Consider the following 15,622-nt stretch of genomic DNA (forward strand, 5'->3'; position numbering starts at 1 on the left):
GGCTGCTCAAGCCCCTTCCCACCAGAATATCTGGCTAGTTCTTCTCAAATATTGCTACCAATTTAGCTGTATGGCAGCTGACAATATAACTGAAGTAGCACCAGCCTATGGGAATAGGAAACAATAGGCATAACTGAAAAATTGTGTATATATCTGGTTAAAAGAAGTAATTTCTGTGTCCCCTTAGACATGTGACCATGTGTGCAAGGAAAAGAAACTTGCTAATAGGTAGGGCCTGGTGGAGGTCTCTTGTGCTGTAGTGCTTATTTTTACTCCTTGTGCTATGCCTCTGTGGAAAGGTTGGGATGAATCGCCAGGCGCATTGGGCTGTCAACTGCTCTGTAAGCAACACTGTCTGCCACCACCTTCCACCTCAAATGTGATGTTGTAGGAGAAGGTGTAACACTCGCTGTCTGAAGTTTCAGCAGCAGATGCAAAGAATATCGTTAGCCTCGCTGGAGGTCAGCAGCTGGCTGAGCACGTGCAGCAAGTGCTGGGTTGGGGAATGCTTTGCGAGACTCTCAAAGCTACATGCTTGTCCATGTGCTTGGCACTCCTAGGGGAGTACAGCTCCCTTGGCAAGGTTTTGCAGCTGCTAGGCAGGCTTAACCTACATCTCTGCTGCTGTCCTGCTGTAAAGGACGCACCTCGTGGAGCACCTCGGCTTAGTTTCCCCTGTGCATCACTGGTGCAGTTTCTGCTGCGGTTAAGGCTGGAACTGGACTAACAGGACATCCCCCTCTGACATGTGCTGTACACGTATGGTGACCGTCCCCGGCATCCTAATTCCCCTATGCGCCATCCTTTCCATTTCACTGTCCTGAGTACTGCGCGTGCAGCCCCCCCCGTCCCCCTGCTCTCACGGAGCCCCCAGAAGGGGTCCTGGCCCTGTCAGTGAGTGAGTGGGGTCCAGCCCCGGTCAGTGGAGAGGTGCTCTGACGCCGTTTTGACACACCGGCCCGGCAGGAGGCACAAGCGGGAGCTGCCGGGCACTGCCTCCCTGGCCGCCCGAGCTGCCGGAGCGGGGCGGGGTCGGCTTTCCGTGCTCCCTCCGTCGACCCTCTCGCCCCGCTTCCGTGCGGCCGAGCGCCTGCCTCGGCCCAGGAGGGCGGGGCGGCCCGTGGGCCGGGGCTGCGCCGCCCGGCCCCGCCTGCGCCCGCCGCCGGCCGGCCTGAAAGGGGAAGGCGGGCGGGCGGTGGCCCCTCCTCCCTTCTCACCGCCGCGACTCAGGCCGCGCTCCCAGCGGGACTCGCTGCAGGTGGGTGCCGGCACGGCTGCCGGCGGGGCGGGCGAGGTGGAGGGGTCCGGAACGGGCGGTCCGAGAGGTAGCCGGCGCGGGAGCAGCTGCGGCCGGTGCTCCTCACCCCCGCCGCCCCATCCTTCCCGTCCCGTGCCGCCGGGGCGGCTCTCGGCCCCGCAGGTGCGGCGCCGCCTCCCTGTCGGGGCGCCCGCGGCGAGCCCTGGGGAGCACCCCGCCGCCGCCGGTGCGAGCGCGGCCCAGAGCTGCGGCGTCCGCCCCGCCGCCGGCCGTCCCGCCCGACTGCCGTGCGAGCAGGGCGGTCCTTCTGCCCCCGGGCGCTCGCGGCGGCAGCGGGGTCGGTGGGCTGCGCGGACGGGTTGGCTCGGTGTGAGCTGCGGGCGCAGGCGGTGGGAGCGCCCGCGGGTGCTGCACGGCCGCCGGTGGCGCCGCGGCAGTTCGCTGAAGGGCTGGATCGAACTTTCTGAGCTAATGGCAGAGGCGCCTGAACGCTTCTCTGCTGGTGGGAGGGAGGAAGGGAGGGAGGGCAACGGTTTGAGTTCCCAGCTGTCAGCTTGGCCCTGACTCTGCCGGGATGTGTGTGAAGAGCCTATGTGACTTCAACAGGGCTACTGAAGGGCGCGAGTTAACCATCTGCTTAACTGTGCGGGATCAGAGCCTTGGCACCTGAACAAATGTTCAAAGCTCTTTCGTGTGACTTGCTTCATCTTCCTCTAAGAGATTAGATCTCAGGAGTGTCTTCCCTCTCTTGTTCTGCCTCTTCTTCCTATGCATCCCTCCTCAACCTTTATTTATGGCCACTCAGCCAGGTCTCATTCCCCCGGTGCGCTCAGAGCCAAGGAGCTGTTTGGTTTGGGGTTTTTGGGTGGGGATTGGTTTTGTTTTGTTGGGTGTTTTTTTTTTTTTTTTTTTTTTTGTGGGTTTGTCTGTTTGGTTTTTTATGTGAGTGTATTAATTGCTTTATTGAAGATAAGACTCATCTCTAGCTTCTCCACTTCTGTAATTCTGTCAAATGTGATCAGACTTGTCTGTCAGGACTTTATCAAGCCCCAGTGCTTGCTACACAAGGTTTCACAACCTTCTGGGATGTTTAATGACTTTTGTTTTAATGTGACGCTTCTCTGCAGAAAGAAGCTGAAATGACAGGGCAGTAAATGGAAAACTCTTTTCCTCTCCACCCCTCTTGACTGCTTCTCTAAAGTTTGGTCACTTGTATCTCTCCAGTTTTCTCTGCAGTCTCAAGAACTTGTTCAACTTGGTTGTCATGCAGACATAACCCATTCTTAAGACCAAAATGTGTACTGAACTGTTGTGTGCTCTCACTTCAAGATCTATGGCTCACATAAATATTTGGAAATGGCCCCAAGCTTTTCTGTCTCTTGCATCCAGGGATTACAAATAATGTTCTTGAGTACTTCCACACTGCAGATCTGAGACTGCTCACAAGGAGCATGGCCTCACATCAGCCGCTTCTGTCTTGGCAACCGTGCTGCAGGTTGAGGGGAAAAGGCCATCTGGAACAACTTGCTGTTGCAGAGCACTGTCGTGTCACAAATCACTTCTGTCCCTTTCAGAAGACAACCAGGAAGCCTGTGGACATGGAGTAGGGGGAAGCTCGCTTACCACCTGGACAGATTAAATGTATGACAAGAGGCCAAATGGGGAAGCAGATCTGAGGTGTTTGACACCATCCCCCAGCTCAAGTTCTTGAAGGTGTGTGTAGTTTCAAATACCTTGATAGCTGAGATACAGATCTTTATTTATTTTCTCAGTTGTTACAGACCAGTGTTTTCTTTAGTACCATGGTTCCCTGGCTGTGACCTATGGACTGCCAGCCTCCCACTGGCCCACAGATTCCCACCTTGCCTGTAGACTTTCCTCCATGAAACTCTGATGAGCCAGGAAGGGTGTTGAAGATGGACAAGGTCCCAAAAGCTTGGAACTGAGTGGGGACTACATCAACTGTTGTCCAAAATGGATGAGGATAAAGAGAACGCTTCTGATGCTGTTGTGTGGAAGCAGTAGCACCGAGTGTGGTGTAAAGTATGAGTTATTCTGATGCTGACCTGATCACTGCTGTGATTATTCCCTTCGGTCTTCTGGGGATCTGGGTTTTCTTCATTCTTTGTGTTTCTTGTGGGCCACCATGAAGGTGTCGAAAGAAGAATGCTAGAAAGGTATGCTGTTTTGAGCAGACCATCTGTGCACTGTTCACTCTGTGTGTGAACAATATTTTTAGAAACTCAGGGCTGTGGGCTGCCTGGGGAGGCTTATATTTGAAGTGGAGTCTTTTTTTCTTGCTCATTGTTTTCTACACTAAAATACTAATACTAGTATTAGTATACTGTAATACTAATGTTAGTATTTTAGGTTTAGTGTTATTTACCCATGTGACTCTGGTGAAGCGGGAGTCTGTGACAATCCAAAACCAGAGCACAGAAGCCCACCAAGCACTGGGTTGGATGTGATTGAGGTTAGACTCCCCTGCTTCAACATATGCTTTATTAAGTTTACTTTATACAGCGTTGTATCTTCTAGGTTTTTACTAGAGATTCCCCTGGGCATCTCCTGCTTGTAGTGTGACATCTTCCTGCAGTGGCAGAATTGGTCTCAGAACTGCATACTCACCTACTTGTATGGAGTTTTGGCTTCCATAAATTAGCCATAACTGGGTTGGCTGCCATCAACCTGATGGTAGCAAATGGTCCTGTTTTTTTCTGGATCATACCCAACAGGTGAGGCAAACTTTGGTCTCTTATTCCGGGAAGAGTTTTGAGCATCCAAGTGAAGATGCCTTTTCCTTTTGGCTTCAAATTAATTGTGCTGCTTTGTTAACTCTTGAGTTTACAGTGAAAACAGCTCTTCTTATTGTGACCAAGAGCTGGATAGAGACTAGGATGCAGGAGGGGAAATAATTCAGCCCCATGGATACAGGCTTCCAAGTCCTAGGCAGTAACTAGGTAATACAAAATACCGGAGGAGAGGGAGAGATGTAAATGGCAGGGTCCTTGCACTGGTGTCTGTTTTCTGCCCTTTCTTCTTGGGCTTCTCTGCCTAGACTGCTGTCAGATGTTTTAGTACTTCAACCTAATAAAAGGCACCCAAATTAAAGAAATGTTTATCTTTAGAGCTGTAGCTGTTCAGTTACTTAACTTAAACTGATGTAATTTTCCATCAATATCAAAGTCATACCCTGTGAAACATGTTAAATAGGGCAAAATCAAGGACCAATTTTCAGCCCATTAAGAGATTTCTCAGGGGAGTTTCAGAGGGCTGTTTTCTCTCTATTCCCTTTCTGCTGCCTCCCATTTCAATTTCAGTGCATTGCTGTGGCTTTGAAAGCAAACTCCCACCAGCTGCAGGTGGCCAGGCGTGCAGGACGGGGGATGCTGCTGCCCGCAGTGGCAGCCATGAGAGGGTTTCTCCCTGCCCACCTCTCCTGCAGCAGGCTCTGGTCCTGACTCTTACCCGGGTGCCTGCCCTGCCCTGCCCACTGCAGCAGTGAAGTTTAAAGCCTCTGTGGCATGGGCCTTTTTAATAGTTTTCTTGAACCCTGACTTCTGGCTGTAATGTTAACTGTGGTGTTAGGGGGATTGCTCTGTGTTAATCAGCCAGTCAGCGTGGCTTTACTGAGTGCTTGTCATGAAAACAGGGAAGGGTCTATTCTCTCTTTACAAGCCTTCTCCTTGCAGTGGCAGTGTTATTTTTTGCAATATTTATGATTTAGCCCCTAGCCCAGGACTTCCAGATCACAAATGAGGAGGTGGTTCTACCTGCTCTGCTCTCGGATCTAGTGTGAGATTTGTCCTTTACCTGGATTTCACACCTCTGCCAAGGTGCAGGCTGTGAATTCACATCCCTGCAGAATTGTGTTCCTGTGCCCAATGGTTTGGAGGTTTCTGTTGAAGACCACCTGCCTGCAGCCCAACAATGGGTACAGGATTCTGAACTCCCATAGCCAGAGGGCTGGGCTGCAGCCAGCACCCCACACTGCGGAAGGTGCTGCGCTGGCCACAGCACCTCCCCTTGCTGGAGGATCCTGCTGCAAAGCCTATGGGGTAGCTTTGTTGCTCAGTGTTGGTAAGATGTAAAGCGGGGAAGCAAGCAGGTAGATTTTGAACCTTCCCTCATCTAGGCCATTTAGCCCTTGTGTGCATAAGGTCTGGGTCTTCTTTCCCCTTTGCTCTCAACCTGAGATTCTAACAGTGACCAGTTGCTGAACAAGGGATGGAGAGCAGAGTACTACCCTTTGAGCTGATAGTTATGCCTTGATTATATCCCAGGAGCACTAAAAAGCAGCGATGTGCCTGGTTGGAACCCTGCCTGATGTATCCAGCACAGATCTAGGGCTGGAGCTGTGGCCAGGATACCTCTCTGGGCATGGCCAGAGCAGAGATTAGCTCTGGTGGTACTGAGCTGGGGTAGGAAAAAAGGTCCCTTGCTGCAGCCTGGCATCCTCTCACCACTTAGGAAGATTTACAGCCTCCCTTGTGGCCTGGCCAGGGAGAAGGGGTTCCTGGGCCAGCACCCTTAGGGATTGCTCCTGATGTTGGAAGGGATGAAGCAGCCAACAGCAGTTTGCAGGTCTCCTGTGTCAGCATGTGCTCCTGGCCTGAGGGCTGAGATTGACAGCTTACATGTCATTTGGATTTTGGTAGCCCACAGCAGGTCCCAGCAGAGCTGAGGGTCTCAGAAATGTCTGGCACGTAGGTCCATGGCAGGACATGTTCCTTGCTGAAGATGGGTGACAAATTTTTTCTTTAAATAACTTGCACTGTTTCTTCATCTTGTTGCCCAATGAGAAGACACCCCGCCCCACATATAAAACCACTTTTTCTGCTCTTCTCAGCATACTTATGCGTGTGTATGACCTACCAGGTGCCCCAGGACAAGCCTACACCTGTTCCTGTCATGGAGCCTGTCCTGAGCTCCCCACTGTCCTGGAGAAGGCCAGCAGTTCAGAGCTGCCATCCCTCCCTTTCTCCCCTGGAAGCTGCATGCGCTCTGGATCTGCTGTGCAATGTTGCAGCCAAATGCTTTACCTTCTCTGGTGTTGAGCAGGATAAATCCGCTTTGGGCCTCTCAAGTAAGCAGAGAACTAGACGAACTTGTGGGCTGTAGCTCCCTGGTGGCCAGCGCTGCTGGCACAGGCCAGCCTGTTCCTGCTGGCAGGGAGGCAGGATTTTGGGCAGATCCTTACTTTCCTTGCGGGGGTTCTGTTCTCTTCTCTCCAGCCCATCACCTTTGTGTCCATCCTCCTGAAGCTCATGCTCTGTGGGTCCAACTACCCCCTTGGTATCTGCTAGCATTTCTCATGTTTCTCATCACTCCTGCAGGCACAGCCACCTGGTTGGCCCTGGGTGGGAAGGGTGGGAGTCCAAGCACTAGTAGGAGTTGCCTGTGAAACAGCAGAGGGTCTCAGCCACTGACTGCTCTGTTTCTTTCTCATGTCCTGTCCCCATAGGAGAGCAATGAGGTGGGAGTATGGCACTTTTACTCTCCCATGTCTGCACCCCCACATGCTATCTCTGGCCACAGATATCCAGCTGCTGAGGGGAGTCTGAAGATGGTATTTAGCAGGATCTTATCTGGGACTTTCTTTCCTGCCTCTTAATTGATTGAGCAATAGTGGAGAGACTGACAGAAAATCTAGTACCAAATTCTCCTCTACCACATCCCTGCAGTCCTCCCGGGGCTTAGTGTGTGGAGCCATCCAAAATCCACTTATAATTGTTACTATCGTAACTTCTCCCCCCTCACCCTTCCCAGCATGTCTGAACTGGGTCCTCAGGACACAGCTCTGCTTCTGACTATTCCCAAATAATTATCATGTAATTCTTCTCCTAAAATAATGTAAGGTGTGGGTGAGGCGTGTTCGCTTCCAGTGATGTAGCAACATCCCTTACACAACAGAAATGTTGAGTGTTTCACCAAACCGGGAATGGAATGATAGCTGTAGGAGTGTGACTAAGGGGCATCAGTGTGCCACGGGTGTTGCACATTATCTGTGGGGCTGCTTTCTGGGTTTGCCTTCCTCCAGTGCATCAGCATCCTGGCGCCTGCTTTCCCTTCCCAGCTCTTTCCCCCAAGTCTCCGCATCATCCCACAGCTGATCTGTAGCAGAGCAGCTCTCTGTCCAGATCCCTGCTGCACTCTCTGGGATTGTGGTTCCTCTCGGAGGGTCCTGCTGTCACCTGGGCTCACTCCCACCCTGTCTGTGCTGAGCAAGGTGGTTTGCCAGCCTTGCGAGGGCCAAAGCCGGAGTCTGCCTCTCAGCATTTCCACCAGGCTCTGCAGGCCTCCCAGCGAGCTTGCACAGACATCAAGGGCTCAGAGGGAACCAGCCATTCTGGCTGGGCAGAAATAGAAATGAAATCCAGCTGCCCTTGTTCTGTAGTGGTAACTGGGGATTGAGCAGCAAGTGTCTCTGCTGGTGCTGAGACCCAGCAGAGCTCCTCCAGCCACTCTCCCTCTCTAACTCTCTGCAAGTCAGTCCGCTAGTTTTTGAGGCTTAGGACTACAGAGGAGAGGTTTTGAATTTCTGGAAATCTCCCCTGATACACCCTGATATCTGACTTTGTTTTTTTGATTATTTTTTTTTTTATCTTTTGTGGCTTTTTAAAAATTGGGGTTTGGTATTTGTTGATTTTTTGGTTGGTTTTTTTTTTTTTCTCCAGTGATGAACTCCAGACTGCTCTCCTCTCCCAGCTTGTGAGCTTCTGGCTGGCAGCTACAATCCCAGTTGTTAGTTGTCCAAGTACATAACAGAGCATTTAATACTATATTAATGGCATGTTTCTCTCCTTGCAGTGATGAAGGTGATGGTGCTACCATGCCCTGCTGCTCTTCTCTTCCTAGTGGCTGCATTCACTCTGGAGCCAATGCGCTGTGCCAAGGTGCTGATCATGCCCACCATAGTCTTTGACAGCCACTTGCGAGTCTTTATGCGAGTGGCAGAGGCACTGACTGACCGGGGCCATGACCCCGTGCTACTTCTTCATGAGGGTCGGGATGTGGAAACCTACCTGCCTGGCTTCCGTGTGCAGAGGTACTGGGGTATCTTCAGCACAGAGAGTGCAGATGCCTGGGTGCAGGAGAAGATAAAGCGTGTCTTCCAGGGGAAGATGACCTCTCTGGAGATGTTTTCCTTTTTGGAGAAGTACCTGGAAAACTGTGACCTAGTGCTAGGAAACTCTACCCTTCTGCAGAAACTCCAGTGTGAGCACTTCGACCTGCTGTTGGTGGACCCCAATGAGATGTGCGGCTTTATCCTGGCCCACATCCTCCATGTCAAGTATGCTGTGATCTCCACTGGTTTCTGGTTCCCAGCGGAGATTGGTGCCACTTCACCCATTGCCTATGTCCCCGAGTTCAACTCCCTGATGACAGACAGGATGGGCTTCTTTGGTAGGACTTGGAATCTCCTAGTCTACATGATCACTCGCGTGGCTACAAAGCTGGTCATCCTGCCTAAGTTTGAACGTCTCATGGAGAAGCATAGGGTGGAGCCCAAGACATCCATGTTGGACCTTGTCCATGGAACTAGTCTCTTTTTCCTCTGTAATGATGTGGTGCTGGACTTTCCACGTCCGACACTCCCCCACGTCATTTTCACAGGTGGGATCCTCGCTGAGCCTGCAAAGCCCCTTCCAGTGGTAAGTGCAGGAATGCTTTGAGAATCATAGAATCATTTATGTTGGAAAAGACCTTCAAGATCATCGAGTCCAACCATCATCCATGCCCACTAAACCATGTTCTGGAGTACCTTGTCTATGCACTTTTTGAATACCTCCAGGGATGGTGACTCAACCACTTCCCTGGGCAGCCTATTCCAATGTCTGACAACCCCCTCAGTAAAGAAATTTTTCCTAATATCCAACCTAAATCTCCCTTGCCACAACTTGAGGCCATTTCCTCTCATCCTATCTCCAGCCACCTGACAGAACAGACCAGCACCCACCTCACTACAACCCCTCTTCAGGTAGTTGTAGAGAGCGATAAGGTCTCCCCTCAGCCTCCTCTTCTCCAGACTAAACAGCCCCAGCTCCCTCAGCCACTCCTTATAAGACTTATGCTCCAGGCCCCTCACCAACTTGGTTGCCTTTCTCTGGACATGTTCCAGCAACTCAATGTCTTCCCTGCAGTGAGGGGCCCAAAACTGAGCACAGTACTCAAGGTGCAGCCTCACCAGTGCCAAATACAGGGGAACGATCACCTCCCTGCTCCTGCTGGCCACGCTATTTCTGGTGCAGGCCAGGATGCCATTGGCCTTCTTGGCCACCTGGGCACACTGCTGGCTCATATTCAGCTGGCTGTCAACCAGCACCCCCAGGTCTTTCTCTGCTGGGCAGCTGTGATTGCACATTAATTAACCTGAGGAGTTATTCAGTGCAAATCTTCTTTTGAAGAATGTTGTAAAAGCTCTGAAGTCCTAGGAGTCTGGAAAGCAGCTGTGTTTTAGTGCTTGGGTGCAGCAGGGAGACGGGGAACACTGAGGACAGTAGGGTTGCAGGGAGGATGTAGAATTAAGTTGTCTGCTCTGAAGTGGGATTTGGCTTCACTGTCCATGTAAAATGATGTGTGGAAGTCCTAAATTGGCAGTGTTGCCCCTGAGACTTGATCATAAGTATTTTGTTCCTATACTTGAAGCGGAAATGGGAAGAACAACTAGTCTTCATTGCTTCATCACTGATTTATGTCAATCCAGAATTTCCTTCTTAATCCTATTTCTTGCAGGGTGTTTCTGCCCTCAAAACTGTAGTCTTAAGAACCCATAGGAGAGAGCTGTGCTTATTCCTTCATCAAATTCAGTGTGGAATCCCAAAGCGTACAAAACTGAAGCATATCATCCCCTTTTTCTCATGGTCCAGCCCTGAAGGAAAACCCACTAGGCATCCAGGAGGCTTTCTGTAGCCTGTACCTCACTATCCCCAGTAATAAATTTGGAGGGACAAGCTCTTAAAGCCTCCAACTGAAGACAATATTGGAACAGAGCAGGACCTGTCTGCCATTCCTCCCATTGCCTTACCACTTTTACAAACACTGGGGGGGAAATAAACCTGGATAATGACACTTGGGCAGTAAGGTTGTCCTGCTGTCCTGACTAAGGGACTGAAATAGAGATAAGATTTGAGTTTCAAGTGATTAGAGGCCTGTCAAGATCTCTGATGGCAGCTTTAATAGAGACTGTGGGTGCCAATTTTTTCCAGTTAAAAGGAAAAAATGAGGTCAGGTGCTTTAGAACAGAAGTTCTCCAGATGTATACGACTGCACATCACCCTTTCCCATGTGGCACGACATAGAGATAACACAACGCATGTAGGGTGCTCCGAAAGCTGTGTCAGAGAGTGGCTGCCTCACAGCTCTTGCAAAACACTGGCTTAGTCCAATCTGGCCACATACACGCCTGCCTTATAAAGAAAGGAGTTGTTTGCTAGGGCATTACTCATGTGCTTCACAGCTTCCAGAACAGATCCCAGGGTGCCTAAGGGAAGAATGATGGAGATAAGTCCGGAACCCTGCAGTAGACGGTGGCTTTCATGCTAGCAGGCAGGATGTCTGTGTCCAGGTTGTGGGATGCCAGCAGAAGAGAGGGCCTCTGTAGGTCTAGCTGTAGCTTAAGGAATCTCCCATCTGAACTGGAGCAGAGTTATGCAATTAAGGTGTTTATTTCCTTGTATTTGAGACACTGTGATTGTGAGTTCCTCTAATTAGGAAATACACATATGTATTTGAGAAATGGTGAGAACTTTTGGTTGTCAACCATGCTTCCCTAGCAACTTCAGTACTGTTTCTGACAGTCAAATGTTAAGGCCCAATTATAATGGATAACATAATCATCTATTTTATGAGTCATTGTACTTTTATTTAGAAAAGTAAAACTAGCACTTTCTCTTCTTTAACAGTTTTAGTGGTTGTATTGCTCAAAGGATGTGAAACTCAAGAGAATGGAGAAACCAAAATCCCTCAGTTGAAAACTTTTTGATTCTTGGTTGTTGGGTTGTTTTAGGGCTTTTTTAACCATTTCTGCAAAGATAGGTTTGAGTCCCTGAAACATAAAACAAAGGACAAATATCCCCGGAGAGTAACAGTAAGATGTGCTTTGTAACTCTTCTGTACTATGATCCCCCAACCTGTAGACCACTATAAATAAGATGTTCTGAATTAATCATCCTATTTCTCTCCTTTAATAACAGGAAGAACTTTTTTTTTGCCCTTCATGTTCTTCTACGGTGTTTATTTCAAGGAAGTATTCATATTCAAAGACAGATTTTATGAAACTTCCCTAAAATGCTGCTGACTGTGATATATGGGAAACTTGAAGCAGGACAGAATCCATAATGCGAAATAGGCTCAGCCCAGCCTGGCATAAAAGGGAACAGTCTGTGTTTGCTCCACAGCAGCTATAGTGGCTGATTTCTTCTCCCTGCAGCCTTCTGGCACCTGTTGAAAAAAGTATGGACTCTGTTCTAGACACATACCTGTTTATGTAGCATTACAGGTAGCCTCTAAATGAAGGACAAACAACTGTGGGTTTTGCTGGAGCTGTAGCTACCTCTCTGCCTAGTGACCAAAACCTAAATCTGCTACCTGCAAGTAGCTGTCAAGGATGGATATAACTCTCCTCGCAAGATGGCAAAACCTTCTGCCACCTCCAGGAGCCTTTGACATTGGAGAGTTAGTGAGGAATCTCCAGTGAGAGGTTCTTCCCAGCCTGCCTGCCTGACGTTTTGTCTGTTGCATCAGCCTACAGCTGGAGATCCTGACAGGCCTCCTGCCTTAGTGCTGATGGAAAATAGCCTTCCTCTTTTTACTCCAATTTCCTTCTTGCTCTGGCTGTTCCTATGTGGGCCCTATGTTTTCAGAGGTCTCCTTGCCAAAGAGCAATTGTGTTACCTCCAAAGCAGTAGGTAATGCTATGAAATGCAATTTTTGGACACCTCCCTGCAAACTCCCAAGCCCAGCAGGTACTCAAGTAATTTCTGCCTGGCTGGGTGCAGAAATCACAGTGGTTTTAGAGTTTGTTGCCTGGTGAAAACCACGTAGCTTTGTGCTCCAGGTAGATTTGGTATCATCCTTCATAGATAACTTTCTACTGGCAGAAGCAACAGTGGGAATGGCTTTTCTCCCACAAGACTTCAAGGCACCTCTGTGTTTTTTCCCCACAGGGTCTGCGTCTCTGGGTGGAAGCAGCAGATGCAGGTGTTGTTGTTGTCTCCTTTGGCATTGGGATCCGAGCCCTTCCGAGTGACTTGGTGGAGAAGATGGCTGGCGCATTTGCTCGCCTCCCACAGAGGGTGGTGTGGAGGTGAGGAGGGAATGGGATTCCTTTTAATTCTAGCTGGATGAAAATCAATATTGAGAGGTGATTCATCTCAAAACACAGAATTTGTTTCCACTTCTTGATCTGATTGAATTTATAATTGTTCTCTGTGTGTTTCTTTTCCCTTTTTTCCCCCTCCTTTATCTCCTCCCACAGATACTTTGGGCAGAAGCCAAGAAACCTGGGTGAGAATACGCTGATGATGGGGTGGCTGCCCCAGAATGACCTGCTAGGTAAGGCTGGGCTCTGTGTGTGTGTGTGTGCTGCTAGCAACATCCCTGGAGTTTAGCCCAAACCACAGCAAAGGCACACAAGGACAAAAGCACCTGTGTGGATCTAAGTCTGTTGCTTGTTGTGAGTCTGATCTGTACAAAACATGGTCCTCGCCTAACACCTGCTTGAAGCTGCATCTTGGTCCCTATCTCCCTCCTCCTCCAGGCACTACTCAGCAAGTTTTGGGCTGCCAAAAGCCAGGTGTGTTCCCAAAGGGTAACATCCTCTCTGCTTAGCACGCTTGGTTTTCCCTAAACATATACCAATGCTGTGTGTTGAAGAAGCCAGTGGTAGCCCTGTTTCAGCATGGGAGGCACTGACCTGCTGCCGTTTCTTTGCCTGCAGGCCATCCCAATGTGAAAGCCTTTGTCAGCCACTGTGGAATGAACGGTGTATTTGAGGCAATTTATCATGGTGTACCAGTGGTGGGATTTCCTTTCTATGGGGACCAGTTTGACATCATGACCAGAGTACAGGCAAAGGGCATGGGTATCCTCATGGACTGGAGCAAAGTGAAAGAAGAGGATCTTTACCAAGCTGTCATCACAGTTACCTCTGACCCCAGGTGAGGCATCCAGAAGCATTGAGCTCTTCCTTGGTGCAGACTGTATGTAGGGACCAGTGTGTCTTTGCGTTGACCCCTACACAACCTGTGGTGGCTTCTGGACCAAGCAGAGTTGCAAGCAGCTGGCCAGACATGTTAGTGCCTCCAAATCTTGAGATCAGGTCCAGGAGGAGATACTCCAGCATTTGCTGTCAGAGAGCATGATCTAGTTCTCTTTGACTGTAATTTTCTTAGAAAGCTTTCCGACATGCTGAGGCACAAACTTCTCCTTTTAATGCCAGCCTGTCATCAGGGAAAATGAGATTGCAACCTCACTTTGGGATCTCCCTGGTCTTGTCCAAACAGCTTTCTGTAGAAACAGCGCAGAGAATGGACATCAGGTAATGCTCCAACTGTTCCTTCTGACAACCAGATACTCTGCCCTTTCCTAGATCTGCTGCAGCACAGTGACACAGGGCTCCTGCTTTCTAACAGGGCACGTGCAACTGCTAGAGTTTGAAATGCTGTCTGAGGGCTTGATTTTGTTGTTGTTGCCTGTTAGGAGCTCTCAACTACTGACCTCAGTGTAAGTTGTTAAGGTGTTGCAACTCAGTACCTTGAAGGATTTGGCCAGTTATCAAGTGTGCAACTGTTGCTTGATGCTGGGTGAGGTCTTTGGGTGCAAACTCCCCTCAGAAAGCAACAATCCACACAAAATCACTGAGCAGGTACTTGGGAGCTGAACTGCCAGTCTTGTTAACAAACCACAAAGTAAGATACTCTCTGGCTTATGCTGCCATGGCTAATGATTGCCATCAGAGTGGCTTTCAGAGGCATATATGAAGAGAATCATGGAAGAAATTTGCCACTTTTTCAAGGTTTTATTTGGGACTTGAAAGCACCACTGGTCACCTCAGGCAACTTCTCAGCCATGAAGCTACTGTCAGAAGGATAACTTCTTGTCTTCTTCCCTTGCAGCTACAGAAAAGCAGCCAAGATCATCTCGGCTCTGCACCTGGACAGACCAATGCATGCTCTCAATAGGACAGTGTATTGGCTCGAGTACATCCTTCGTCACGATGGGGCACCATATCTTCGCCCTGCTGTCTACGACCTCTCCTTATACGAGTACTTCTGCCTGGACATTTTGGCTCTTCTCTTGTTGTGTCTGGCCAGTATTGGATTCATCCTCTACAAGTCTGTGGTGTGGTGCAGAAGGAAGAAGGCCAGCCCTGTGTATCAGAATGGCAATTGCATGAAAGGCCACTTCACAGAAGAGAAGAAATTGCAGTAGTGGCTCGGCATGTTGCAGGGCACATCCCATCACTGTGAAACAAACTGCTGCTGTGCCAAGAAATGTACGGCACGCAGGCACAGAGAGAGGTGAAAGATCAGCAGGTCTGGATGAGAAGAGAGTGGGGAGGGAGGAGTATTGCAAAGGCCTGTGTGCACACCTCTGTGTACAGCACCTGTGGGTGGGGGCGCGGATTCAGGCGTGGGTGGAAGCACTTGGCCAGGACGCTGGGAATGGGGCATGGGTAGGTAGAGTTCCAGGGAGGACTGCAAGTTGTTCCCTTTGTATTGCACATTGGTTTAGATGCTGGTGTTGCTCTTCTGGCTTTTTGGATCTTCTGTGGAGGCTCTGGAGGTAGGAATAGCATTTCATGTGTGGCAGAGACTGTTTCTCTTCTGCCTTGTTAACAAGAACCTCAGGAGTCAGGATTCCTTTACATACAAGTGAGGACCTGAAGTAGAGCTGTGGACAGGGAAGGGCACTGAAAGTATCATCTACAAAAGAATGAAATTGGTCTGGTTTAAGTTCTGTGGGTAAATACTGTTCTTCCTCCTTCGATCAACCCTCTGCAATCCTGTCTGTGTTTGAGCTAAATTATTATTTTTTAAAATAAAGTTACATTCTTTCTCCTGTGTGGCAGTTCTCTGGTCTTGGTTTACTGTGAACCTGTGATCCTTGTAACAGGATGTTGTTCAGGCAAGATTAAAGTGCTTTTTCCTTCTCGTTACTGCTGCTATGGTCTCCACATACCTCTGGATCCCTACAGACCTCCATCAGCAATTCCTTTTGGTCTTTCCACAGGGTTTCAGGCAGTGCCTTCCCTCCTCTGCCAGTGTGTGACACACACCCATGCCCATGGAGTCTCCAAACCTGTGATAAAAGAATTTGGAACAGATGCAAGTGCCAGGACCACAGGAAAAGCAGCCAGTA

At 49.5% G+C, this 15,622-nt stretch overlaps 1 protein-coding gene across 1 annotated transcript; it reads left to right on the forward strand.

Moving 5' to 3' along the window:
- Positions 1-1,183: 1,183 nt before the first annotated feature.
- LOC126042735 (2-hydroxyacylsphingosine 1-beta-galactosyltransferase-like) lies at positions 1,184-15,312 on the forward strand. Its single transcript, XM_049810325.1, has 6 exons — positions 1,184-1,258; positions 8,069-8,913; positions 12,427-12,566; positions 12,738-12,814; positions 13,200-13,419; positions 14,377-15,312. Exons 2-6 carry the CDS (start codon positions 8,071-8,073, stop codon positions 14,690-14,692), a joined length of 1,596 nt encoding a protein of 531 aa, XP_049666282.1. The 5' UTR covers positions 1,184-1,258; positions 8,069-8,070; the 3' UTR covers positions 14,693-15,312.
- The last annotated feature ends 310 nt before the right edge of the window (positions 15,313-15,622 follow it).

Source organism: Accipiter gentilis, chromosome 9, assembly GCF_929443795.1.
Source record: "Accipiter gentilis chromosome 9, bAccGen1.1, whole genome shotgun sequence".
NCBI lineage: Eukaryota > Metazoa > Chordata > Aves > Accipitriformes > Accipitridae > Astur > Astur gentilis.